The sequence below is a fragment of the Mustela nigripes genome, chromosome 13 (genome assembly GCF_022355385.1).
Source record: "Mustela nigripes isolate SB6536 chromosome 13, MUSNIG.SB6536, whole genome shotgun sequence".
Taxonomy (NCBI): Eukaryota; Metazoa; Chordata; class Mammalia; order Carnivora; family Mustelidae; genus Mustela; species Mustela nigripes.
Genome location: NC_081569.1, coordinates 63,173,005 through 63,199,656, shown reverse-complemented (window position 1 = coordinate 63,199,656; position 26,652 = coordinate 63,173,005). Strand labels below are relative to the sequence as shown.

Genomic DNA, 26,652 nt, shown 5'->3' with positions numbered 1-26,652 from the left:
TCTATTTACTACATCACAGAGAAAGAGTATACTTAAAATTCAGTATAGATAGATTCTGACTAGTCACTTAGAAAACCAATTTAAATAATAATTTTAAAATGCAATAAAGACAGAGAAAAGTATATTTTTCAGTTTTCTGCATTTGAGAAACTCCTGTATTTTTCTTAAATTTCCATTTATGATATGCTTTGAATAGTGAGAGTGAAAATGAGATATAAAACTTTTTTTAAAAGACTTATTTGAGGGACGCCTGGGTGGCTCAGTTGGTTAAGCAGCTGCCTTCGGCTCAGGTCATGATCCCAGCGTCCTGGGATCCAGTCCCACATCGGGCTCCTTGCTCAGCAGGGAGCCTGCTTCTCCCTCTGCCTCTGTCTGCCATTCTGTCTGCCTGTGCTCGCTCTCTCCCCCTCTCTCCCTCTGATAAATAAATAAAAAATCTTTAAAAAAAAAAAAAGACTTATTTGAGAGTCTTTAAAAAGGGGCACCTGGGTGGCTCATGGGTTAGAGTTTCTGCCTTCTGCTCAGGTCATGATCTCAAGGTCCTGGGATGGAGCCCTGCATCCGGCTCTCTGCTCAGTGGAAGCCTGCTTCTCCTTCTCTCTCTCTGCCTGCCTCTCTGCCTACTTGTGATCTCTATCTGTCAAATAAATAAACAAATCTTAAGAAACAAAACAAACAAAAAAAAACTTGTTAGAGAAAGAGAGCAAAACAGGGGGGTGGGCTATAGGAGAGGGAGAGAGAATCCCAAGCAGACTCTGTGCTGAGGGTGGAGACTGAAACGGCTCCATCTCACAGCCCTGAGATCACAACCTGAGCCAAAACCAAGAGTCAGACACTCAACCGACTATACCGCCCAGGTGCCCCAAAACTTTTTTTTTAGTTAAGAGCACTGTTTGTTTAGTAGGGTAAACTTGTGGAAATCTACAAACACAGCAATTTAATAGTGTTATCTCCCAGTCATGGGAATAACAGCTGGATTTCTTTTCTTTCTTTCTCTCTCTCTCTCTCTTTTTTTTTTTTTTTGCCTGTGACCTTCCTAAAAATTTTTTTACAATGAATGTTTGTTTAAGATAGTAAATATTTCAGGGTGCCTGGGTGGCTTAGTCTGTTAAGCACCCAACTCTTGGTTTTAGCTCAGAGTCATGGTTTTAGCTAGGTCATGATCTTAGGGTCATGAAATTAAGCTGGGTGTTGGGCTCCCTGGTCAGTGAGGAGTCCACTTGAAGATTCTCTCCCACTGCCCCTCCCCCTTCCACTCACTCTCTGTTTCTTTCTCTCACTCCCTCAAATAAATAAAAGAAATCTTTTTTTAAAAGAGTAAATTTTTCAAGAATGTGGAAGAACTGGAATTCCCCTATCATGTAAGATGATACAATCACTTTGGAAAATAATTTAACAGTTTTTTTAAAAAGTTAAACATATACTGGCCATATAATCCAGCCTTGGATATCCTAATATCTACCCAAGAGAAAATAAAATATTTCTATACAAAGACCTGTACACAAATATTCATAACAGCTTTATTTGTAATAGCCAAAAACTGGGAACAACAATCATCCATCAATGAGTGACTGGAAAAACAAATTGTGGTATATCCATACAGGGTAATGCTATCAGCATTAAGCAAGGAAGGAAGTACTTTACACAGCAATATGGATGAAATAATTGTGCTGAATGAAAGAGACCAGATCAAAAAGTATACTGTACAATTTTGTTTATGTAAAACTCTAGAAAAGGCAAACCAATCTAGAACAGAAAGCAGATGTGTGGTTTCGGGAAGGTGCAGCATATGGGAGAGTCAGGAGCATAAAGAAAGTTTGGGGTTGATGGATATGAGTTTATCTTGAGTTTGATGATGATTTCATGGATGTATACATATTTTAGACTATACAGTTTAAGTACAATTTATTGTATGTCAATTATACCTGAATAAAGCTGTTAAAAATAAAAAAGCACAGATACTTCTGTTGTTGTCAGACAGAAAAAGGATGAAGTGCTTGAACAGAAAGAGAAAGAACAATATTAAAGTGGAAAGGAAATAGGAATGGGTTAATGCTCAAGTGAGTTGGGTTGCACCTGAGTGGACTTTAGTCAGCGGTTTTCTGAGATGAGTCCATCCAACAGTCAGGAGAGCCAGGCCCACTCAAGAGGAGAAGACACCAAGCATAGGTGGGACATTTGTGTCAGGGCTTTTTCAAAAGTTATGTCATTAGTCCCTTGCAATTCAAAGTGTAGTCTGTACATCACTGACATCAGCAAAACCTAAGCATTCTTAGAAATGCAGGCTCTTGGGCCCATCCCAGACCTATTAAACCAGAGTCTGCATTTTAATAATATCCTCGGTGATCCATATACAGTTTGTGAGGCTCCTGACCCAAACTACACAACAATCTAGAAGGTAGGTGTTACTTTCATTTACAGACAAGGAGACAGAGAAGTAAGATACTTGCCCACATTCATTCTGAGCTGGGATTCAAACACTAGTCCATCTGAGTCCAAAGGCCCCATAATTCCCACTAGAAAAATTGCTTTCAGAGAAGGAGTTCAGGGGAAGGATTCATTGGTTGGCTTGGAGATCTGGGCAAGGATTAAAAGTAGATGAGAAGGTAAGGGGAAGTAAATAAACAGGAACCAGCACGAAGATGTGTAGGAGTATTTCTTAACCTTTTTTTTTCTGCCCACAAAAGTAATATATATACATGATTGGAACATACTAAAATTGGAACATACTAAAAACTATAAAGAAGAAAATCAGGGGCATCTGGGTGGCTCAGTCATGTAAGCATTTCCCTCTAGCTCAGGTCAGGATCCAAGAGTCCAGAGTCAGGCTCTATGCACAGCAGGAAATCTGCTTTTCCCTCTGCCCCTCTCCCTGCTCACGCTCTCTCTCTCTCTCTCAAATAAAATCTTTTTTAAAAAGAGAAAAAATTAAAACTAGTAATCCTACAACCCAAAGATGATTATTATTAAATGGTTTAACTTAAGGAATCTGAAGGTTGCTGCCTTACCAAAAGTACATCCTGGTTAGGTCTATCTGGAGACTGAAAATCCTCAGTCTTTTGTGTTCAGTTCCATTAAATGAAGCAAATGTCAGTTAAGTGTAGGCTTTCTGGAAAATCCTGTCACAATAAAGCAAAAAGGGACAACAGATTGACCACCAGGAGATTCCAGTCTTAAGTTAAAATCAGTTAAAATAATTGATTTATTAGCACCCACCGAAGGTGTCGGTACTGATTGACTTCTGAGATTTGAGAGCTGTTACATAAGGCAACAGGACCAGAGGAAATGGAACACCGTGTGAGTCTTTTTTTTTTTTTTTTTTAATTGATTGCTGCTAAGTCAGACATAGGAGGTGGGAAATAGGAGGGGGGAAGAGCCATAGCAACTAAGTACTATTATCGTTATATGAGGGAGAGTACATGGGGAGACAAAAGAGAGTTGAAATATCTGGATGGTGGAGAATCTCTGCCTCAGGCTTCTGTGTAACCACCATGCTCTCTCAATTGCCTATTTGTTTTTATTGGGAAAAACATATACATTTGGTATGAAAAACATCAAGCGCTACAGACCTATAAAATTCCAATTTCTCTCAAATCCTTTTGACAGTGGTGACCACAGTATTTAATGTACTTATAGTTTTTAATTACAAGCCCAACACATAAATGTACGGCCATTGGAAGAATGCAAAGTAAAAGTGAAAGTTCCCTCATTTGTCTCTTATTTCACTCTCCTCCCCTCAGAAACCACAAAGGTGTGATGCTTATCCTGCCATCGATAGACATTGTGTATAGTTTGGAAAGTGAGGAATTTTTAAATTATGACTACAAAGACTATTATAGTTTGGAACACAGCACCCACTATAAGCGGGATTAGAGGCATCATCAATTGTCGGCTTGGATGAAAAAAAGTAAATGCAGAAGCCAAAACCGCCTAACTGTGCGGGTTTAACAGGACAACCCCAGGAGCCACGGACTGGGCACCATCCCTGGGGATATTAAACCCACTGACTAAATTACTGGAACTACCACTTCAAGCAATTTTTTCCCTCGTAGGTCCTCGGGTCTGCATCTCACTTTCTGTTTAAAAACTACAGAATTCTGGAGCACTTGGGTGGCTTGCTTGGCTAAGTGTGTGCCTTCAGCTCAGGTCATGATCTCAGGATTCAGGCTCCAGCCCCTGGTGGAGCCCCCAACCTACAGTGGCCCCCCCCCCCCCCCCCCCCCCCCCCCCCCGGCCTGCTCAGTGGGGAGTCTGCTTCTTCCTCTCCCTCTGCCCTTCCCACCTGCTCATACTCCCTCTCTCAAATAAATAAAATCTTTAAAAAACAAACAATACTCTTTCAAATGCTCCTTTTCTCTTTTGGTAAATTTCTCTAAACCCCAGCTTCCCACTTTCCAGCTCGCTTAGCTGTTACTGGCCAGTTGGTATATGTGGTCTTCCCTGGTATTCCCTGCTATGCTGGATCTGCATCTGATTCTATGCTCTCTCCTCTCTGATGTCTTGGACCTTTCTAAGCTCTTCTCTGTTTTTCTTCCCTCCACTGTTAGGTGTCCAGTAGTCAGATACCACTTTGTTCTTTGCTCAGAAGGCAGGGACTTGCTAAAAACTCTTCTTCCAAAAGAAGACTGTAAAGAAACCAGGAAGAATTGTTTATTAAAACATCAGTAATTTAAAACAAAAAGAAAACACCAAAAGGCAAGAGATGTATACACAAGAGCCACCACACACACAATGGCCGCAGTCAAGATATAAAGGAGGAAGTCAGATAACAGAAGTTTGGTGAGTTTGTGATATTTTTTCCTTATTTTATTATTTATTATCATCATTACGACTGTAGATCAATGTGTCACAAATGAGTTTGCTAAAAGGCAATTTAGCATTACTAAAAAGCCAAAAATCTTTTTATCCAATGACCAATGACAGCAAAACCAGAGACGGAATTGACCCCTCTGGCCACTCGATGCCCTGAGGATGTGGGTGGGTGAGGTGGGCTCTGCCATCTACCCCAAGAGGTCATGGAAGGTGGTTCAGTGAGCTTATACTCAGAGTTTAGTTAGGGGAAGGGAGGGTTCCACAAAATTTGGATCATTCTATACATATGAACTGAACTTGATTATTTCAGTTTAATAATATAGCTATTTTTGATGTCATTGTATACAGAACTTGTTTCTTTTTTTTTTTTAAGTTTTATTTATTTATTTGAAAGAGAGAGAGCATGAAAGGAGAAAGATTGGGGGAGCAGCAGACGAGCAGGGAGCTCGATGTGGTACTTGATCCCAGGACTCCACGGTCCTGACCTGAGCCAAAGGCAGTCGCTCAACCAACTGAGCCACCCAGGCACCCTGGTTTCTTATCATTAATAATTTTAGATGTTTCTCCATGTCATACCTTGTGGTAGGCAGAATAATGCCCCATCTACCCAGTTGTTCATGTCGTAATCACTGTGAATGTTGTAAGGGACTTTGTACCTCCCCTTGATTTTATCAGGAAGGATAACATCAGGAAAGATTCTCCTCTAGAGCCTCTAGAAAGGAAAGCAGATCTGCCTTAATGTTAACCCCCTAAAACTTACTTTAGACTTGTGACTTACACAACTGTAAGATGAAAATTTGTGTTGTTTAAAGCCACCAAGTTTGTGGTAATTTGTGCAATTCGTAGTGTTACAGCAGTAAGAAAAAAATAATTCGTGCCCCTTTTTCAGAATCACAGACATTTGGGCCTTGGTTGCCAGGAGCTTAGCTCAGTAGAAATATTTGCCTTTCAAAGTCAAGTTTACCCATTGGTTAACCAGATTCTGGCCATCTAGTGCATTTTTGGTACACTCATGTTTGAGGAAGAGCTATTTTCCATTCCATAACTGAAGGGGTGGAAGTTGGGCTGAAACCTGAGCTGATCAGGAGCTTTGGTCTTGCACCTCCTATCACTGTCCTCGCCAACATGGCTTAGTCCCAACTACCCCTTCTGGACAATTTCACAGACATGACACGCCAAGTGGGCCAAACCACTTCTGCCCTCTCTGCTGTCGCCAGTGTTAAACACAGAAGGAGAGGAACAGAAGAGCCTTCTAGTCCCCAGGATAAAGGTCTCCCAAAGCTTTAGTTTCTTTCTACTTAGCCTGGTCCCTATCTATCCCTCAGATCTCAGTGTGCACCACAATCAATCCTTTAACAAACCTTTATTGAGCACCTTGCTAGGTGCCAGGCACTGGCCTGGCATTGGGGGAACATCTTTCTTCAAAGAGCTCAGAGACTCTGACTTACAGGTGTGCGACTAAAATTATGATTCCAGGAAAGCAATTAACTCCACCTGGAGGGGTTAAAGAGCACGCAGAGGACTTTGGTGCCATGGAAAGAATGTGGACTTTATCCCTTAGATCATGATATAGGCACAGCAAAGCTGGGTTTTGTTTTGTTTTTAACTCGCTTGTCTTTGAGGCATTTTTTGTTTGATATTTTAAAAACCTTTACCACATAGCTTCATTTTTTTTCTAATTATAAAATTCATATTCATTATGAAAAATTCAGACTACAGAGGTAAGAATAAAAGTAACTTAAATTGTCTGTTAAGCCACCACCAAAAGCTACTGCTAATGAACCGATGTTTGTCCCTAGACTTAGTCTATTTGTATACAGATATGAATATGGTTCTACATACAAAGATGTAATTATTTTGCATAGACTTTTTTGCAAATAGGTTTTATTTAACTATATATCATGGACAATATATCCATTTCTATAATAATAGAGATCTGTGTAGTTTTCTACTGCTTTCATAATACAGTTGCCCCTTGCACAGCATGGGGGTTATAGGACCTCCCCCACAGTTGAAAATCTGCATATAACTTTGATTCCTAAAAAGGTTAACCACTAATGACTGGAAACCTTACCAATAATATAAACATTCAATTAACACATATTTTGTGTATATATTATACATGTATTCTTACAATAAAGCGAAGAGAAAAGAAAATATTAAGAACATCATAAAGATAACACATTTATAGTATTAAACTGTATTTATGGGGAAAAAATCCACATGGTTCAAGCCCATGTTATTCAAGAGTCAACTGTATTTCCTTTTATGAATATACCATACTTTTTTACTCAATCCTGTATTGGCGACATTGCCAGTTTTTTCCTATTGTACCACAACCTCCATACTGAGATTGACCTCCATAGACTTTGTACCAGGTTACACTCCACTGCCCAATAGAGTGCTCGTTTTTCCACACCCTTCCCTAAGGTAGTCATTATCGTTGAAAAATTGCATCTCCTTGTTTGACTTCATACATTTTTTAAAGATTTATTTATTTTAGGGGCGCCTGGGTGGCTCAGTGGGTTAAGCCCCTGCCTTCGGCTCAGGTCATGATCTCGGTCCTGGGATCGAGCCCCGGCTCGGGCTCTCTGCTCAGCGGGGAGCCTGCTTCCTCCTCTCTCTCTCTGCTTGCCTCTGTGCCTACTTGTGATCTCTGTATGTCAAATAAACAAATAAAAAATCTTTAAAAAAATATTTATTTATTTTAGTGAGCACGCATGCACGCGCAAGAGAGAGAGAGAGAGCGCCCGCAGGCGGGCGCGCAAGCACGTGCGGGCTTTGCAAGCGGCAGAGGGAGAGAATCATCAAGTTGACTTCCCACTGAAGGCAGAGCCCAAGGCGGGGCTCCATTTTATGACCCATGAGATAAGGACCTGAGGTGAAGTCAGGAGTCAGCTCCTTAACCAACAGAGCCACCCAAGGCCCCTTGACTTCATATTTTTTTAAAAGGCAGTTAGGTTGAAACAGTTCTTCACATGTTTGCTTGTTATATGTGTTCCTGTTCAGTGAGTCTCCTATTCATGATTCTGTCAGCCAAAATCCCTAGTCACTGGGTGGGGCGCCTGGGTGGCTCAGTCGGTGGGCATCTGCCTTTGGCTCGAGTCATGATCCCTGGGTCCTGGGATCGAGCCCCGGGTGGGGCGTCTGCTTCTCGCTCTCCCACTGCCCGTGCCTGTGTTCCCTCTCTCTCTCTCTGTCAAATAAATAAAATCTTAAAAAAAAAAAAAACAAACCCTAGTCACTGGGAACAAACACTGACTAATGGAGCAGAGGAATGTGCTTAAAGAATATTTGTCAGGCAAATGTTACCAACTGGTAGGTGAAAGATACACAGAAGTTGATTTTTTCATCTTCTTGACTTGTTTTTGTTTTTCAAAATAAAATGTTAGAAGGAAGAGAGCCCTGAGAGGGAAAAGGCAGGGGAGGGTTGGGGAAATGATGGCAGTCTGGCCTAGATCCCTTCCTTTCCCAGACTATGCTCCCAGCTCTGAGGACAATGGCCACTTTGGCCTGGAGGTTCTCAGCCATCTTGAATGAGTCTACCTCTTCCAGGCCCATAGCAGGGGTGACAAGAGCCAGGCAGCTCCTGCAGCAGCCTCAACCCTCCAGGACAGTGATTTCCATCAGGCCACGTCCCTGACGGCCTTGATTAACTACCAAGTTTCAGACCAAATAGAATAGGATATTGATTTTTAAAAAGATTTTATTTATTTATTTGGCAGAGATCACAAGTAGGCAGAGAGGGGGCAAAGAGAGAGAGGGGAAGCAGTCTCCCTGCTGAGCAGGGAACCAGATTTGGGGCTTGATCCCAGGACCCTGGGATCATGACCTGAGCTGAAGGCAGAGGCTTTAACCCACTGAGCCACCCAGGCACCCTAGGATATTGATTTTCATCTTGCCTCTCCCAGAAATAAAACCTTGGTTTTTGAATAGAAAAAATCAGGTGAAGTACATACAATGGAAACTAATGTTGGTGACTGTATATTTAGTACCATTTCTTTTTTTTTTTCAAAGATTTTATTTTTTTGACAGACAGAAATCACAAGTAGATGGAGAAGCAGGCAGAGAGAGAGAGAGAGAGAGAGAAGCAGGCTCCCTGCTGAGCAGAGAGGCCGATGCGGAACTCAATCCCAGGACCCTGAGATTATGACCTGAGCCAAAGGCAGCGGCTTAACCCACTGAGCCACCCAGGCGCCCGTTAGTACCATTTCTGAAAAGTGACTTTCTCAGAATTATCCCTGGATATCATGGGAGGACAGGGGCAAGAATAAGAGGGAATGTATTACAGGCACAGATGTGTTGGATCTGAAACCAGAAGGTCTAGAACCTGGAAGATCATGGAACCATTATCACTGAAGGATTCCCCAATAACGGGTCCGTGATTAAAGGAGCGAGACTGATACAAAGCGAAGGTCAAGCAAAGCTTTATTTTGTGACAAGCATCAAGAATCAAACCGAACGTTCCGGGCCATGCCTCTTACAGAGAGGGCGACCTCTCTCTTCTTCACAGACTAGCTTTATAAGGGCAAAAGCCATGTGGTTGGGCCTGGTCATGCATAGGTCGCCAATGAGATTGTAACACACAGAAAGCTACACAGTCATGCTAGGTCACACATAAGTGACCAATTGAATTACAATTTACCCTATAGTAGACATTTGAACTAGCCTATCACCTTGGTCAGAATTGGTGCCCAAAAGGTGGGGCCCATACCCCTTGGTAGCTAGGGAGACAGTATGTGTGTCCCGCCCCCACTGATTGGATGTCTCCACCTGGCCTGACCCACCCTGTATTTGGGCTTTGTTACCTGGGACTGGTTTCTGGGCCTTGTTTTTAAGAAAGACCCCTGGGGAAAGGGGACAGGGACAGTTTAAGGGTTAAACAACAAGGTTATTGTTTAACTGGATGGAAGCGCTCTGGCTAAATAGGTCCTTACAATCATCATCATCATCATCATCATCATCATCATCAAATCAGGGTTAAGTAGTCATATCCAAATTCTGCTTAGAGTATTTGAAGCTCATGATAGAAAGAAATATACAAGGAAGCAACTTTGATAAAGTTGATTTCTGGTCCACAAACAATTTGGTGGTCAATGGTGTCACCCATTCAAGTTTTATGCTAAACCATCTGTTTGAAGGTAAGTAGAAAAGTAGAACCTGAAACTCAAACTACTTAACTTGTAAAATAGAGGCCGAAAAATCCAGTAAGTTGTCACAGTCAAGACCAGTAATAGTCTCTTCCAACTTGTTTTCAGGAAGTCTTATGCGTGGAACAAATATAATTTAAATGTGAAAGGAAATTCTTTACTTTTATCTAATCATATTTATTCAGTTGTACTTAATTGTGTAACAGAAATATTTTGCAGACTTTATGTACAATTCAATGAAGCCCTATTAACAACTGCATTTTCCGAAGTTTGAAAAAAAAATTTCAAATGTCACAGGTGATTTAAATAAACAGTGAGCCTAATTGCAACACCAAACAATCTGTTTTAAAAACAGACACCTGACTTTTGTAGCAACATGGACAGGACTGGAAGAGATTATGCTGAGTGAAATAAGTCAAGCAGAGAGAGTCAATTATCATATGGTTTCACTTATTTGTGGAGCATAACAAATAGCATGGAGGACATGGGGAGATAGAGAGGAGAAGGGAGTTGGGGGAAATTGGAAGGGGAGGTGAACCATGAGAGACTATGGACTCTGAAAAACAATCTGAGGGGTTTGAAGTGGGGGGGGGGTTGGGGTATCAGGTGGTGGGTATTAGAGAGGGCATGGATTGCATGGAGCACTGGGTGTGGTGAAAAAATAATGAATACTGTTATGCTGAAAATAAATAAATTTAATTAAAAAAAAAAAAAAACAGATACCTGGGTGGCTCAGTTGGTTAGGTGTCTGACTCTTGATTTTGACTCAAGTCATGGTCTCAGGGTGGTGAGATAGAGCCCCATGTCAGGCTCTGCGCTGGATATGGAGCCTGTTTAGGATTCTCTGTCCCTCTGCATCATCATCCCCCGCCCCTCCCCTCCTACCCCCACTTTCTCTCTTTCTCTCTCAAGAAAAAAAAATTTTTTTCTCTTTTCCATGTAAATGTAGCAATTACAGATTTATCCCAGAAAGCTGACTTACCTGATTCTGGATTGAATATAGATTTGGAAAACAAAGTCTCAACTTTTGTCTGCACATGCACCTCTCCTATAATGTAAATAGAAGCATAGTTTTGAGAAACAGTAATATTTTCGAGATTTGTATAACCAAATATTATATTGCAATGTAAAATGCAGATAAAAACACAATAGTTTTATATACCTAGCCTATATTCTCCAAAGGTCATGGCTATAGACTGAATACTTGTGTGTCCCCCCCCTTCCCATTCATATGTTGAAATCCTACCCCAAGGTGATGGTGTTAGGAGGAGGGAACTTTGGGAGGTGATGAGGTCATGAGGGTGGATTCCTGAATTTATAAAAGAGACCCTGAGCAGCTCCCTCAATCCTCCCTTGTGAGGACACAGTGAGAAGGCACCATCTGTGAACCAGAAAGCGGGCTCTCACCAGACACTGAATCTGCCAGCACTTGATCTTGGACTTTCAGCCTCTAGAACTGTGGTGGGGGGGAAAAAAATTCTGTTGTTTATAAGCAATCGAGTCTCTGATATTTTGTTACAGCAGCTTAAATGGGCTAAGACAAAGTCGTACTTTTCTTACTTAAATTAGGACAATTTTTTTGAAGAAGTGAATAATATAGTCAAAATTTCTCAGTCTTGGGGACACCTTGGTTGCTCAGTTGTTAAGCTATCAGCCTTTGGCTCAGGTCATGATCTTGGGGTCCTGGGATCAAGCCCCTTATCAAGTTCCCTGCTGGGTGGGGAGTCTGCTTCTCTCTCTGCCTCTCCCCCCAACCCCTGGTTTGTGTTTTCTCTCTCTTTCTCTCTTGCTCACTCTCTCTTTCTCTCAAATAAATAAATAAAATCTTAAAAAAAAAAAACCCGTTTTTCAGTCTCAATGAGGATGTAGATTTCTGTGTTAACAGACGTTCAGCACTTAGCCAAAGTGTAGAATTTTAAAAGAAATGTGAGAGAAATTAGGAATCTTGTTTTTATATTATCCATCAACAGTGTTATATTAATTTTGACATGGTTGCTGTTTGGATAGTATTGGTTATCAGGAGGCATGAAAGAAGTATTGCTAAAAGGATCTGGATTTAAGTATCTCTTTTCCCAAGCCCTCAAAATCTTCAGAAACAATGAAAAGAATCTTCATCTAAAAGTTCTTTTAAGTAGATTTGAAAGGTAAATTTCAGATTGCCAGATCAAAGTAAAGTTATTTTGTTTCCTTTTATGGTTTCTTGTTTTCTTTTATTTAGTTTGCTATTTGGGAGCCTTACCTTTTCATGTAGGCAAATTTATCAGTCATTTATCATAGCTCATGAATTTGGGATCATGGTTAGAAGCACCGTCTCTACATTTTTTTCAATTAGCAATAATCGCGCCTCGGATAAACCTCATTGGCTACGATACTGCCACTGCGCAAAGCTCTACTTTACATTTTTTTTAATGTAAAACATTTTTAACACTTTCTTTGAGTTTTTTTGAGGTTTAATTTTTGTAAAAAATATTTAAAGCCCTGCTCTATAAGAATTTGTACTGGCATAAATGTGTCTTTAATATAGAAGTTTTTACTTTTTTAGTGAAATCTTTGTCTTTTATGTTTTTTTTTTCTTTTATGATTTCTGTCGTAGGTGTTTTGGGGTTTGTTTTCTAGAATGACATTTCTTGGGAACAATGTGACGAGTGGGCTGGAGTAGGACACACCCAGGTGGCACGCTAGAAACTCTATCTGAGGGAGTCTTTAAGGGGAAGGACTGCTTTTTTTCATTTCAGTTCAGCTTAGTTAACATTTACTGAGAACCTACTTTGTTGCAGATACTGTGTTAAGTGCAGGAAGCACAAAGATGAAGAAGACATCTATCCATTCTCAAATGAGGGTGACAAATGCAGAAATAGAATTACGAGTCAGTGGCAGGTACAATGAGAAAATAGTGTAAGGATCAATGAGTACCCCTAAGATGGGCACCTTATCTAGCCTGGAAGGGAAGATGATATTTGAGAATGCTTCCTGGAGGAAGTGAAGCCTGAGTTAAGTCCTCACCCTGCCCCATTCAGATATTTAGAAAGTTAGAATAAGACAATTTAATAGAGCATCTGAAATCCCCCTCCAATTAAAATAACTTCCTCTGCAAATTTGTTTATCTTGTGGGATCCAGTGAAGAGCATATTACTTGCTAAGATACATATTTAATATCACTGAAAAGAAAGAACTGGGACAGGAAGCTGCCTTGATCAACAGTTGAATACAACTCCCAGAGCAAAGGAGAGAGGCCCCCAGGCTAGAGAGAGTCATCCTAGTGCACACTGATTATGAGAGAGGGCTGTATCAGAATTCTTCCCTCCCCACAGGGCCAAATGTAGCTCATTGTTCTGACCTAGAACTAGAAGGCAGGGATCTTGAGGACTGGAGGCTGGAGAGGCAGATTTTTTTTTTAATATTTTATTTATTTATTTGACAGAGAGAGAGAGAGAGATCACAAGTAGGCAGAGAGGCAGGCAGAGAGAGGGTGGGGGGTAGCAGACTCCCCGCTCAGCAGAGAGCCCGATGCGGGGCTCGATCCCAGGATCTGAGATCATGACCTGAGCTGAAGGCAGAGGCTCAACCCACTGAGCCACCCAGGCGCCCCTGGAGAGGCAGATCTTATGCCTTCTGTAATGGACAGGAGATAAAAACCACTGAGGTGCTTAACTGGAAAGTGTCAGATCTGATGAAGAAACTTGGAAATCATCCGCATGGGCTAAGTAGGAAGATGTTAGAGGGTGAGATTGTCCAAGGACACCAAGGTGCAGAGGGCTTAACTTGGGGAGGGATTCTTGATCCCTTCGAGAATGTGACAAAACCTCTGGACTGTCTCTCCAGAAAAATGCCCCTTAACGATCACACAAGCATACACAATTTCAGAGGACTGTCAAATTAATAATATTCAACATAGAGGGGAAAGAGAAGAGGCATGAAGAAGAGGATATTTGGAGGACAATGAGGAGAGTAGGAACTAGGCCAAAGAAAGATGACCCAAGAAGTATAAGAAGAGCTAGGAGAGTAAAGTGATGGGAAGCTGCAGGAGAACAGAGATGTGAGGAGGGCATGGGCAGCAGTGTTAACTGCTGTAGAGACTTGAATTAAGTTAAGGACTGAAATGTCTTTTGCACTTACAGTTAAGAAATCGTTGGTAACTCTGAAGAGTTGCTGAGGGGTGACGGGTAATGGTAGTTCCAGATTTGTTTTAATCCAAGAAGTTTTAGGGGTGGCATCTGGGTAAAAGTGAGGGTAGGAGAGTGGCCTTGTATGTTTGCAGAGTACTAACATGCAGCTGAAAAATTGTCAACTGTCCGTAGAAAGGGTTGAGGAGCGCATGGAATTGTTCATCTGTTCCCTGGTGCCTTCACTGTGATGGAGTCAAAAGCCAGAAAGCAATGGTTGAAGGAACGATGTGAGTGGAGGAAGTGGAGAAATTTGGTTCATTGGTATGTGAGAGATAAAGGGCAGTTAAAATGAGAAACAAAGGGAACCTGGGTGGTTCAGTGGGTTAAGTTTCTGCCTTCGGCTCAGGTCATGATCTCAGGGTCCTGGGATAGAGCCCACATCGGGCTCTCTGCTCAGTGGGGAGCCAGCTTCCCCCACCCCCTGCCTGCCTCTCTGCCAGCTTGTGATCTCTGTCTAATAAATAAATAAAATCGTTTTAAAAAATGAGAAACAAAAGCAAGAAAGGTATTTTGTTTCTAAGAATGAGCACAGCCTGATATAGTTAGGCTGTGAATGCCCCAAGTGGCCCTTCCTAAGACCTTGTCTCTCCAACAGCCTCATAAATCCCTTCTGAAACACTGAAATTCACCGTTTGGTTCTTGGTGAGCTGTTAGGAAATTCTTAACAGCTGAATGACATTACCAAAAAAAATCTGAACCCAACTCAGATATTTGAAAAGTTTTTCAGTACCTTAAATTTAAGCTACTTAATTCCCCCCCCTCATTCATCTCATTCTGATATACAACAAATCTTTTGAACAAAATTTTCCTTTAAAGGTACCAAGAACCACAATCCTATAACCATGACAATAGGGCCCTAACTAGCATTTTTGATGTAGAGAAATTAGCTTCATTTTAATTTTAAAGTCATGTGGGGTTCATTTACACACAGGATGTGGGCGCAGAACCCAGGATCACTCAGGGGTTAGCTGAGGCTCAGGAGGGTCTTGGGGTTTTGCCTACCAGCTGTACCCATGTTCTCGCCTTTGTTGTTGTCTTGTTTTCTTTTCGCTTCCGAGCTTTTGAACCAGTTTTTCATTAGAGTAGCCAAGAAGGTATAAGATTGTCTGTGTACCTCATGCAAAAGTGTTTTAGCCTTGAAGATCTGTCTTCTAAATTCACAGGGGTCCGTCCTCAGTTAGAGCTGGGTGGCAGACCTAAGTCCTGGGACCCCATGAAGGGCAAGTACCCCCAGGTGCTCTGCCCACATGCTGAGATCTTGGTTACGGGCAAATCTCAGGTCACCTAGGGCTTTCCTATCCAATTGTGGTGGAGCAAAACCTAGGGATGGAAAGGAACATAACTTGATAAATCTCCTAGGAAAGGTGTAGAAAACAGGGGTCTTTAAAAAAAAAAAAACCAACTGCTCCCAAATATCAATCCCCATAAACTGTACCCACAAACTTGGGGGGTTAAAAAGTGCAGTTTATTTCTCTTACCCTTTTAAGAGTTGTCTTTATCGTTAGATTATATTCTCATGTTTCTATCAAGACGCAGTGGTTGGGGGATGCTGGCCCTTTAAGGGGGCAGCAGGGGATGGGCTGGGACTCTTAAAGCCAGGGGCAGCAAATCAGCCCTGGCCTAGGCTGCCATAACTAAACTAAGCAGAAAGGACAGCAGCAGTCAAGCGGTGGGTGTTGGCAACAAGGCAGCTCTTGCTGAGGGGGCCATTTGTATCTGTGTGGAAGTGCTTCTCCAGCTGCCAGCTCTGTTCCTCATTTCTGTCCCTTGGCAGGACAGCTCCCTGCAGCTGGGGGGTGAGGGCAGAGGCTGACGCTTAGGGAAGTCTGAGAGCCCAAGGTCCTACTCCTTGAGACCCTGGGCTAATACTCCTCTGGCAACTTTGGTGGGGGGAGAGCATGGCTGTTTTAGGGTGCCATACCGTCCTTACTGAGGAGGAGGCTGTCTCTGGTTTTTCCCCTATCTCAGGTTTACCTTCCAGAGGCAAAGAGTGTTTTCTTACCAGAGGAAGGAGACATGGCGGAAGTCTGCCAGCCTGCAAAGATGAAATGCCTTGAAGGTACTGCTCATTAGGGTGTGGAATCTGGATGAAAAGCCTTGGGGTGCAGAGACTTGCTGGTATGGTTCAGTGGACGGATATGGACCTGGGCATCCAGAATTATTAGGAGTGACTTCCAAACTCTTCGACTTGCTGACTACATCACATAGGTGACTGAGGTCACTTTTCTTTTTTTTTTTTTTTTTCCTTTAAAAAGATTTTATTTATTTATTTGACACACAGAGATCACAAGTAGGCAGAGATGCAGGCAGAGAGAGAGAGGAAAGCAGGTTCCTTGCTGAGCAGAGAGCCTGATGTGGGGCTTGATCCCAGGACCCTGAGATCAGGACCCAAGCCAAAGGCAGAGGCTCAACCCACTGAGCCACACAGGCACCCTGAGGTCACTTTTCTAGGCGCTATTTTACCCCCTTCATGGGGAAATGATCACTACAAGCCTTGCAGGACTGCTCAGAGCAGAGCACTGTGTGAAGTATCTGGATCACAGTAGGCGTTAATTGCAGTGAGTGCCCGTATCTGGCACTTGATTGGCTAAGGAGGCACTGAGAGGAGCTGTTAGGTGGGGAAGAGCAGGTAGAGCAACCTGGGGTGCTAACTAATGAGGTAATAGAAGAGATGTGGAAGGCAAAGGTGTTTGGCACCTGCTGGGTTCCATTTGCTCCAGTCGGGGGGTGGGGGTCAGGGGTAACAAGGTGGGGAACTGTTTGAAGGTGGTGCTGGAGATGACTTATGAACAGAAGTGTTCCTGAAAAGAGCCTCTCTGGACGAGATTCCTCACACCTGCGTCCCCAACTACTCCCTCGTCAGGCCCCTACTTAAACCAAGACCCAAGCAAGTCCTGTAGTTCCTCAGCTCCTGAGGAAGAACTGGTGTCTGCCTCCCATTTGGATGAGGAGGAAGAGCAAGAGGAGGAGGAAGAGGAGTACCTGGATCCAGATCTAGCCCCAGAGCTGGAGGAGGAGGAGGAGGAAGAGGTGGAGGAGGAGGAAGAGCATGACCTCGGGGATCCAGCTGTCCTCAGTGCTATCCACAACACCCAGGTACCAGGGCAGGAGGGAGTGGGGGGACAGTCGGCCAGAACTCTCTGCAGCTCACAGACAGTGCTAAATATCCTTCTCTTCTCTATTGCTTTCTAGCCCTTGCCTTAACCATTTGGCCATGACAAAATGGCCTCCCCACCTGCCTAGATAGGTTCTGGGTTAACACTTCCTATTTCAGGCTTAAACCTGAGTAGAGACTCTCTCCTTCCTCTCTGTTTCTTCCTATCTCTCACTTAGTTTCTGATGCTGTCTTCACCTTAAAAACCAGGTTGTATCAGGGTCGTGCACAGCCCACAGGTGCTGGTTGAACGCGTGGTGCTGAAGGTGAGTCATCCTTGGCCCTGGGCCCCTGTGTCTCTGCAGTTCATTCCTGGTATTTATTCTCTTAAATTCCCACAACCAGTAGAGAGCGACAAAGATTCCTATAAAGAAATGAAATCATGGGGCACTTGGGTGACTCAGTAGGTCAAGTGTCTGCCTTGGGCTCAGATCTTGATTCCAGGGTCTTGGGATTGAGCCCCACATCTGTCACTCGGGCTCCCTGCTTGTCAGGGAGGCTGCTTCTCCCTCTCCCTCTGCCTGCCACACCCCCTGCTTGTGTTTGATCTCTCTCGGTGTCAAATAAATAAATAAATAGATAAGTAACCTTAAAAAAAATGAAATAACTCAGAGTCTCCCTCAACCTTTTCCTGAGATACCAGTCTTGCTGCTGCTTCTCCTCAGAGGAAGCAGAGGTCCTGACCCAGTTGATTTTTTACTGCAAGGGAGGGCCAGACCACCACTGTCTTGGATATTGGAAGTGACTGACCTTCCTGCACTCCATACCCAACAGACACTGATAACTATAGAAGACACTTCAGGGGCTCATTCAAGCCTTTTGCTTCCCTCCCATTCCAGAGAGGCCTTCTCAGCTCCTCTGGAATCAAGGCCTCTGGTGTGCTGGGCATGTCCCCTGCTTCCTTGCACTTTCTGTGGCAGGTGAGTCCCTCCAATCTCCATCCTGTGTCAAAGTAATAGCATGGGGAGAAAGATCATGTGGAGTGTTCCTTAGCCTGCCCTTCACCTTGTTCTGGCGAGAAACAGCCCAAGTGAGGTGTGGGAGATGGGAGATACCCATAATGTAGAGTAGCTTGGTAAATGACAGAGGTGGTCTTGGGACAACTGGCCGTCCACCATATGAAAAGGACAAATCAGAGCCCTACTTCCATCTCCCTACGTTTCAGCAGATGAGCAGCATGGAGCAGAGGGCTAGAAAGAGCAGCTGCCCTCAAATGAACTGTGTCCTGAGAACATGACCTAGGCCAGAGGAGTTGCAGGAAATCCTGCAGAGAGAATGAGACGACCATTGCAGCTCTGCGGAAGGCTTCAGATGAGTCCAAAAAGAGGCAGACAAGCATTGCCCCAGGGGCTGAAGGCACAAGAGCCTGAATAAATGACCATCACAGGGAGGAGAGAGGCAGAGAGAGGTGTTGACTCACCAGACTGGAAAGGCACATGCCCCCACATTGTCAGGGACTAAAGAGCTGTTCTCTAGGAAGTGACAAACTCTGTTGGGTGAGGTTCTTGTGGGAGAAAAGGCAGGTGAGAAAAGGCAACAGGAGCAGCATTCTGTTGGTCGAGCCTCCCTTTTCCCAGACCTCTAAATTTCATTCTCAGACGCTGGACTACCTCTCTCCAGTTCCTTTCTGGACTACCTTTCCCAGGGCCAGCTCTCCAGCACGGCACTTTGGACCTCAACTTCTCTCGCTAGACCCGGCTCTCTTCTGCAGCCTGCCAACCTCCTGGCTCCCTAGTTTCAGGTACTGACTCAGGGTGCTGGGCCTCCAGCATCTCCCCCACACTGAGCTCTTCTCTGGAGTTATCAGGACTTAGAAGCTGAGGAGGGATGGGGCTACCTACCAGCTGCCACAGAAAAACACCCATAGAAACCTCGTCTTAGAAGTGTGCAGTGGAGTCCCGTCCCTTCTCCCTCACAGAGGAGGAAGTGGAGGGCCGGGGGACTAAAGAGAACTTACTTGAGGTTAGCTGGCAAGGGAGAACTGAGATTAGGACTCAGAATTCCCAACGACCAGGCCAAATGAGTTTCTACTGTGTCAACATTTCCTGCAGCACAACTGCAGGAAAATAGCTCCTGGAGAGGAATATGAGCCCTGCCGAGCCAGGGTTGTGTGGTTTCATGTGGCTGACTTTGGGGAGGCACGCGGGCGGGTGGGGTTGCCTTTGATGTTCCCCTGAGCTTCCTAGAGACTAACTGGATGGAAGGTTAGGGAGCCGAGTGCTTTCTTTGACCCAGCCCAAGTTTCTTTCTAAGTCTGCCTAGCCACCTGACCCAGCTCCACCCTCAGCACCAACGGATTCTGCAGCTGCAGCAACACAGTCGAACACCAAGGTAAAGCCTTGAAGAGCAGCAGGGTTGAGGGCAGCTCATTTGCATGCTGGGTATCCCCCTTCCCCCCCACCCAGAGTTCCTGCACAAGTAAGATTCTCCCCGTGTTGCCTACTTCCTGTGCTCTGTTCCATCCCTCCCTGCTCACCACTCCTTGGGAAGCTGTGGGAGGGTGGGTAGGTCTAAAAGAATGTTCCTTTCTGGCTTGAAGTGCCCCAGCCAAGAAGCCTTGGTCTCAGCAGCCAGACCCCTATGTTAATCTCATGACCCGAAAGGAGAAGGACTGGGTGATTAAAGTACAGATGGTTCAGCTGCAGAGTGAGAACCCCCACCTGGATGACTACTACTATCAGGTGAGCCCCAGCAGCTCCTCTCAGCCTCTGACCTTGGCATCCAACAGGCCTGGACTCCATGGGTCCTCTTGGGTCGTTTCTCTAGCTCTTAGAGGGCCATGTCCAGTCAGGTGGGAGAGGCAGTCACTACAGGATAGGGGCCATATCCCAAGATCTTCCCCTCTATTCTCCTGCACTTCAGACAAATGGGATTATTTACAATTCCCCAAACACCAAGGTTTTGTCTTCATCCTTTGCCAAGAATTGCCCTTATTCAGCCTTGAAATATGGACTTTTCCACTTTTGTATACTTCTGTGGGTCTTAGAAATATCTTGTTATAAATGTTCACCGACTTTTTGCTTTTTTAAAAGATATAAAACACATGAACTTTATGAACCATGGGATTCGACTTGTTGACTTGAATAAATGCCAGCAGACATATTAACTCCTTACCCTCTGCTCCCTGTCTTCCTTTTGCTTATGAGGCAAGCTTTGCTTATGGTTTTTTGGGTTATCTGAGCTGTGTTCCACTTTGTTCTCAACCTCCGTAAGCCCCTTACTAAGGTTCCCACCTTTATCTCCTTCCTATTTAGACTAATTTCTTCCTTTCTTCCCACCATGCTTTAAAAACTCTTTCTGCCTGGGTCACTGAAAGCAAAATTTTTTTTACTTCTTGCTTTTTTAGCACTGCTCCTAAACAAAAGAGCTTTATTCAAATCCTTGTTTGCCTCATGGTCGGTGGCTTTACTTTAGCTTGGGATTTTACAGATTTCCTTAAGAAGACATTAGAGCTGTTGAGCCATTCTTTGGAAGCCTAAAACTGGCCTGGAGTGGTGTTAGCTACTGGCCAATTGATAGTAGTATTATCACTGTACTACAAACTGCTGATGGTCTTCAGGCCATCAGATAACTGTCATTTTTTGGAAAGCAGAGGTAGGATCACAAAACTAGAAAGGGAGGGTTAAGGAAAGGTGTGCAGTATATATCCGAGGAAGAAGGAATGCAAGAAGGTTACAGATGCTGATACGGGTTTGCTTGCTGGCTCTCCACGTGGCTCTCTGCCTTTTCATCAGATCTAGTGGTGGTGTCTAGCTCTTGAAGTCCTCAGTACGGAGACCCCAAGCCAGATGTCATGAGGCCCAGGGTACTCAAGATGCTTCAGAGTGGTTGGCAGTAGGTCCCAAGGGGCCAGGATCCTGTCTGGAATGAATGCAGTAAGAAAGGGTGTATTAATAGGTTGCACTTGAGAACTTTAATTCTAAGTTCAGAAGATGAAGATACATTTTTCTATTCCATGGACACTCAGGAATATTATCAGAAACTAGAGAAAAAGCAGACAGATGAAGAACTACTTGGGCGAAGGAGCAAGTTTGAATCACTCAAGCTGGTAACACCCTACATTCAGAAGGCAGAGGCTTATGAGTCAGGTAGGACCAGGGCTGACCTGCTGGGTTGGGATGGACATCTGGGTAATGGAGGGTGGAAAGGGAAGGGGAATATGCTTCTCCTGACTCCTTTTTGTGCAGTGGTTCGAATCGAGGGTTCCCTGGGCCAAGTAGCTGTGTCAACGTGTTTTAGCCCTCGCCGAGCTATTGATGCTGTACCCCATGGATCTCAAGATCAGGTAGAAGTGCTATCTTCTTCCAACAACCTTTTTTTTTTTTTTTTTAAAGATTTTATCTATTTATTTGTTGGAGAGAGAGAGAGAATGCACAAGCAGCATATGAATGCACAAGCTTTCCATGGGAAAGCAGCAAGGAAAGACAGAAGCAGGCTCCCTGCTGAGTAAGGGGCCTGATGTGGTACTTGATCTCAGGACCCTGGGATCATGACCAGAGCTGATGGCAGACACTTAACCAACTGAGCCACCCAGGCATTCTTCCCATAACACTTTTTTTTTTTTTTAATCTCCCCTGTTTTGGAGAAAGGACAGGGGCACTCTCATGCTTGAGGTCAGATTGTGACTTAAGAGTGAGAAAGAAGTGTGGTCAGACTTGGTGTTAGCTTTTCCAGCTCTATGTCTAGCCTGGGCTGCGGCTCTGAAGGTGTGGCTGATGGCCTGGGACTCTCTCCTAGGAGACAGGAGCTGCAAGCAGTCAGAGGCTTCAAGTGTTGGCCCGGATTGAAAAGGTGAGATAGCAACTCCTTAAGGATGAGTTCTTCATTTACCCTTGGGAATGGGATATTTCTCAAATTGACCTCTTCTTTTCCCACCTTTGAATTCCCAGATGTTTCTTCAGTTGCTGGAGATAGAGGGCCAGAAGGACGGGCTGCCGCAGCCCTGCTCCTCTGAACAATGGAACAACCAGATTGAGAAGCTCTTCCAAGCCTTAAGGACCCCAGAGCAGAATACTCTGGAGTAAGTGTGGGAGGCTCACACCTCCAGCCCAGCAAGGGAAAGATAAGCAAACCCAAGGGCTTTCCTTCTGCCCCTCCTTTCTGGCACGAAGCCAGAGCCCTCTATGCAGAGCCCTGAAAATGTCTTCCTTTCTCACGTGTAGGGAGGCAGCAGATGGCTTCCTGCAGGTGCTCTCCGTGAGGAAGGGGAAAGCTCTAGTGGCAAGGCTGCTCCCTCTCCTGCCCCAGGATCGAGCTGTTAGCCTTCTTCTGGCGATCACCCACCATTTGCCCCTCCTAGTCAGGAGGGATGTAGCTGATCAGGTACTGTGGCATTGAGGAGAGAAGAGGATGGTTTTGTGCATGGGTTAGAGATCTGTCTTCTTCATCCTCTCTCCCCCATCCCCAGAGATGCCCCAGAGAGTGCTGGGCAGGGAGAGGTGCCAAACCTGCCCCCCTTGGTTGAGGAGGTTATAGAACCAACTACTACAGGAACAACTGATCATCTTGAGTGCAATGACCAAAAAACACAGACATGCGGTTGCACAGGTGTGAGTGGGCTGTGGAGGTGTGAGAAGATAAGGACTCCCTGTGAAGTGTTAAGCCCCATATCTACCCTTCTTAGGGAAGACATCCTAGATAAGTGGGTATTGGAGGACCACTTAATAGTGGTTGGAAGGACCTGGGTAGTAAGTAACCCGACCAGGAAAGTACCAAAAACAGGTCATCCAGAAAAGGGAATACAGGCAAAGTAGGAGGAGGTAAAGTTGTATTGGAGACTGAGAGAGATACTTACTGACCTTTTTGCAGGCTCTACAAATGTTATTCAAACCCCTGGGCAAATGTATCAGTCACTTGACCTTCCACGAACTCCTCCAAGGACTTCAGGGTCTAATGCTATTTCCACCTGGCTCCTCAGAGAGGCCGGTCACTCTGGTACTTCAGAACCAGGTAACACAGTGGGAGGCTTTGCTCTTTCCACAGATGGCCTCCAGGTGGTATCACTGGCAAGGACTAAGTAACAGAGTATTACCTCTCCCTCTTCTCTGTAGTGCTTCTCCCTGTCAGTGAGCTCTAGGATCACCTGGAGAGCTTACCAAACACCAGTTCCTAGGTCTCACCCCCAGAGAGTCTCATTTAGTAGACCTGGGGTGTGGCCCATCCATTTGCTTTTCTAACAAGCTCCCTGAGGACGGTGCTGATGGGGACCTCTAGAACAGAGGTCACCAAACTTTTTTGATGGTGTATCCCTCTTAGTAAAAAGCTCTGAACCCTATCACCCATGTGCTAGTCTAGAAGTCCTGTACATGTCACGTTACACTAAGTACGTAATAAATACAAGATAGAAAATTTTAAATGCAGAGACTCTAGATGTGAAAGTTGGTATCTTTTAATACCCTAATGGATTATTTTGTGAACTCCTCTATACAAATCTTTGTCTAAAGAATTGCTGCTTTAGTGGGGTCCATAAACTACCTGCATCAGATTCCTGAGTCTGTTCCTGATCTATAGACTGACTGCTGACAGTAAAACCCACAAGTGTGCATGTAATCAACTCTCCACAAGGATCTTATGGAAAATTCAGAGCAGTGATATCCTTCAAAAGGTCTGAGAGTTCTTTGGCCAGCCATTGTAAAATCAGTTTCACAAGTGTTGAACTTCACTTTTACATGTGAACCTGCCCCCTCCTTTTTGGGGGGAAATAGCAGAGCCAAGAAAGCACAGAATGCCTCTTGTGAACTCTTTTGACCTTGCCTACTGTATCTCTTGCAGTTTGGAATATCTTTGCTCTATGCCCTACTAAGTCACGGGGAGCAGCTGGTGTCCCTAGAGTCCTCCCTTGAGGAGCCCAGCAGTGATCATAGAGCTTGGTAAGATCTTAAAGGCCTTGTAAATGCTATTTCAGTATCCCTGGGATGTATATATAGGCTGAACCTGGTAAGCTATTACCTGAGTGGTATATTCAAGTATTGGGAGGAAGTTGGTCAGAGAAGAGAAAAATATCAGAGTTATAGCTGTTCTCCCTTCTCATCTGTTTTTCCTTCTTTCTTTTCTAGTGTCCTAGAGTGTTGGTTCCCCATGGAAGACAGTAGAACAATGATTAAGGGGACAAGCTTTAGAGTCAAACAGACCTAAGTTGGAATTCTGCCTTTGTCAGCAGCATTGCAACTTTCAGACATGTTACTTCCCATCTCTAAGCTTGTTACTTCATCTATAAACTATGGATTTAGGGATAATGATGATAATCAGAGTTCTTAAGAAGGAGGATATGTAAAGCACTAAGCATTGCCTGACACATGCAAAATATGCAAGTGTTCTCTTAACTGTTACAAGCACAAAGGTTGATAGTGGTAGTGGTGGAAAAATAATTTGGAACCTTGGCCTTGAGTCTACTTCCTGCGTAAATATGAAGACTCTGATGTTTTTCCATCTTCTCTGCCCTCCAGGACTGACATGGTGGTTCTGATTGCCTGGGAGATAGCCCAGATGCCAACAGCATCTCTAGCAGAACCCCTAGCCTTCCCCAGCAACCTTCTTCCTCTGTTCTGTCACCATGTGGACAAACCCTTGGTACAGCACCTAGAAGCTAGGATGGAATAAGTGATGGTAGAAATGAGGTTATAGCCCCTTGTTCAAGCCCTGTATAGGTTCTGTCATTTCTTTTAAGCCAAGAATATGGAGGATAACTTGTATTTAGAAGTAGTTCTAGACACTTTAGCATTTACCCAGTAATCTATCTGTCTGGGTTAGGGTCCTGAAGCCTATTTCTTCAGCCAAACCTTTTAGTTTATTCCCAGATCCTTTGCTCATCGATCATGCTAAGCTACCTAAGGGCAAGGATTAATATGAGAAGCTGAATTGTTAATTGAAGAAATATTTGAGGCACAAATCTAAAAGTATGAATGACATGAAGGTCACTTCTGTTCTCAGAATTTCCCAGCTGCTGGAAAGAGATAGTAATCAAATTACACGAATACTTTAGAAAATAGAATTGTTTACTGTTAAGAATCTGTTCTTTGTAGGCTTGCTTGGGTCTACTAATCCAGTTCTGAAATACATATATGTGGGAAAATTTAATCATCAGACACTAGCAGTATGGGCTAGGTCTACAGGGATCCAGAGAGTCTGAGGACATTTTTTTATGTCTTGATATATTGTAGGATCTCACCCAGAACATTTCCTTATGTTCTCCTTAAAAACCTGAATGATATGTCTAAAACTCATGACACAATAAGGTTTAATTAAAGAGATAATGGAATGATGTGTTGAAATTTGTCATAAGTTAGGAGGTAAAATGAAAACCATTTTCTTATGTATGAATGCCTCCAACATGTCCTTAATAAAAGGGATAAGGCCTTGTTATGTCTAACAATATGACCTTGGAAATTCCTTCTCTGTTTGTTTGTTTGTTTGTTTGTTTTTTAAATAAAGCCAGTAGCTAAGCTAATAGGGTTGGCTATAAATATCTCCCTTGGGATATGAAATGTTTGGTTTAAGTTGACAAACGAGGTCACGTATTCATCAATCCCTGGAGTCCCTTTTATGAACCAGGCACCGTTTTAGGGGGCAGGGGAACAGTGAGCAGTGAAAACTCCCTGTTCTTCTGAAGCTTTCATTCTAGTTAGACAGGCACTGATGGCAAACATCAGATAGTGATAAATACCTTGATGAAAACAAAACTGGGTGGGGAGTAGTAACCAGAGGGTAATAGTCCAGGAAGGCCGGTCAATAGCAGTTGCATTTAAGCTGAAAGTACTCCCTGTAGAGGCACTAGTGAGCACAAAGCTGCTAAGGGAGAATAGGGGGTGGGGGTTGTTAATAAGAGTCAAGTAAAAATTTTCTAAAGGGAAAGCAAAATTTAACAGTAGTGGTTGGTATAGTTTGAGGGAGGATTTCTTTTGAGCATGACGTTATAGCATGTTCACATGATAAAGGGAGAGAAATGTATGCAGGAGAAAAGAGAATTTTACAAAGTCCTAGAACAAGAGGATGTGAATCAAAGCACAAGTGGAGGGTCTGGCCTACTGGTTACCTGTGTGGCCCTAGCTGATTGTGGAAAAGAATGTGTTAAGAAAAATGTTTATTAGAACTTCCCAAATTCCTCCTCCGTCTCCTCACCGGCCCCCCTCCTCTTCAGCTCTGCTGGAGGCCTTGGATCATGCTTCCTTAGGAAGACTAGTAATTAATTAGGAACTCTACCCACACCTTTCCTTAACTACCCTGTTTCCCTGCCCTCTACAAGACATATTATTTGACTTCGGCATTCAGGCTCATTCTCTTAGGATGGATCGGTCCACACTACCAATGACATGGTACCACCCAGGGCCTGTTAACGGAAATAACAGCACAATAGGTAAAGAAAAAGTAGAGA

The 26,652-nt window shown here is 43.8% G+C and overlaps 1 protein-coding gene and 1 non-coding gene across 2 annotated transcripts; one reads left to right on the top strand and one right to left on the bottom strand.

Annotated features, from left to right (window-relative positions):
- Positions 1-12,207: 12,207 nt before the first annotated feature.
- Positions 12,208-12,351, bottom strand: LOC132000366 (U4 spliceosomal RNA). Its single transcript, XR_009399262.1, has one exon. It is a non-coding gene; the product is annotated as a U4 spliceosomal RNA (small nuclear RNA).
- A 6,536-nt stretch (positions 12,352-18,887) lies between these two features.
- On the top strand, positions 18,888-25,703 carry PATL2 (PAT1 homolog 2). Its single transcript, XM_059371191.1, has 11 exons — positions 18,888-19,023; positions 19,536-19,613; positions 19,822-19,963; positions 21,250-21,370; positions 21,470-21,567; positions 22,020-22,073; positions 22,172-22,302; positions 22,445-22,604; positions 23,091-23,231; positions 24,054-24,151; positions 24,728-25,703. Exons 3-11 carry the CDS (start codon positions 19,874-19,876, stop codon positions 24,879-24,881), a joined length of 1,047 nt encoding a protein of 348 aa, XP_059227174.1. The 5' UTR covers positions 18,888-19,023; positions 19,536-19,613; positions 19,822-19,873; the 3' UTR covers positions 24,882-25,703.
- Positions 25,704-26,652: the final 949 nt, after the last annotated feature.

Bases quoted from the DNA above. Each gene is read 5' to 3' on its own strand.
- PATL2 (XM_059371191.1), top strand. From the start codon at position 19,874: ATGACCCGAAAGGAGAAGGACTGGGTGATTAAAGTACAGATGGTTCAG. The intron at 22,605-23,090 runs GTACTGTGGCAT...ACCTTTTTGCAG, and splicing joins GGAGGGATGTAGCTGATCAG to GCTCTACAAATGTTATTCAA. The intron at 24,152-24,727 runs GTAAGATCTTAA...TCTGCCCTCCAG, and splicing joins AGCAGTGATCATAGAGCTTG to GACTGACATGGTGGTTCTGA.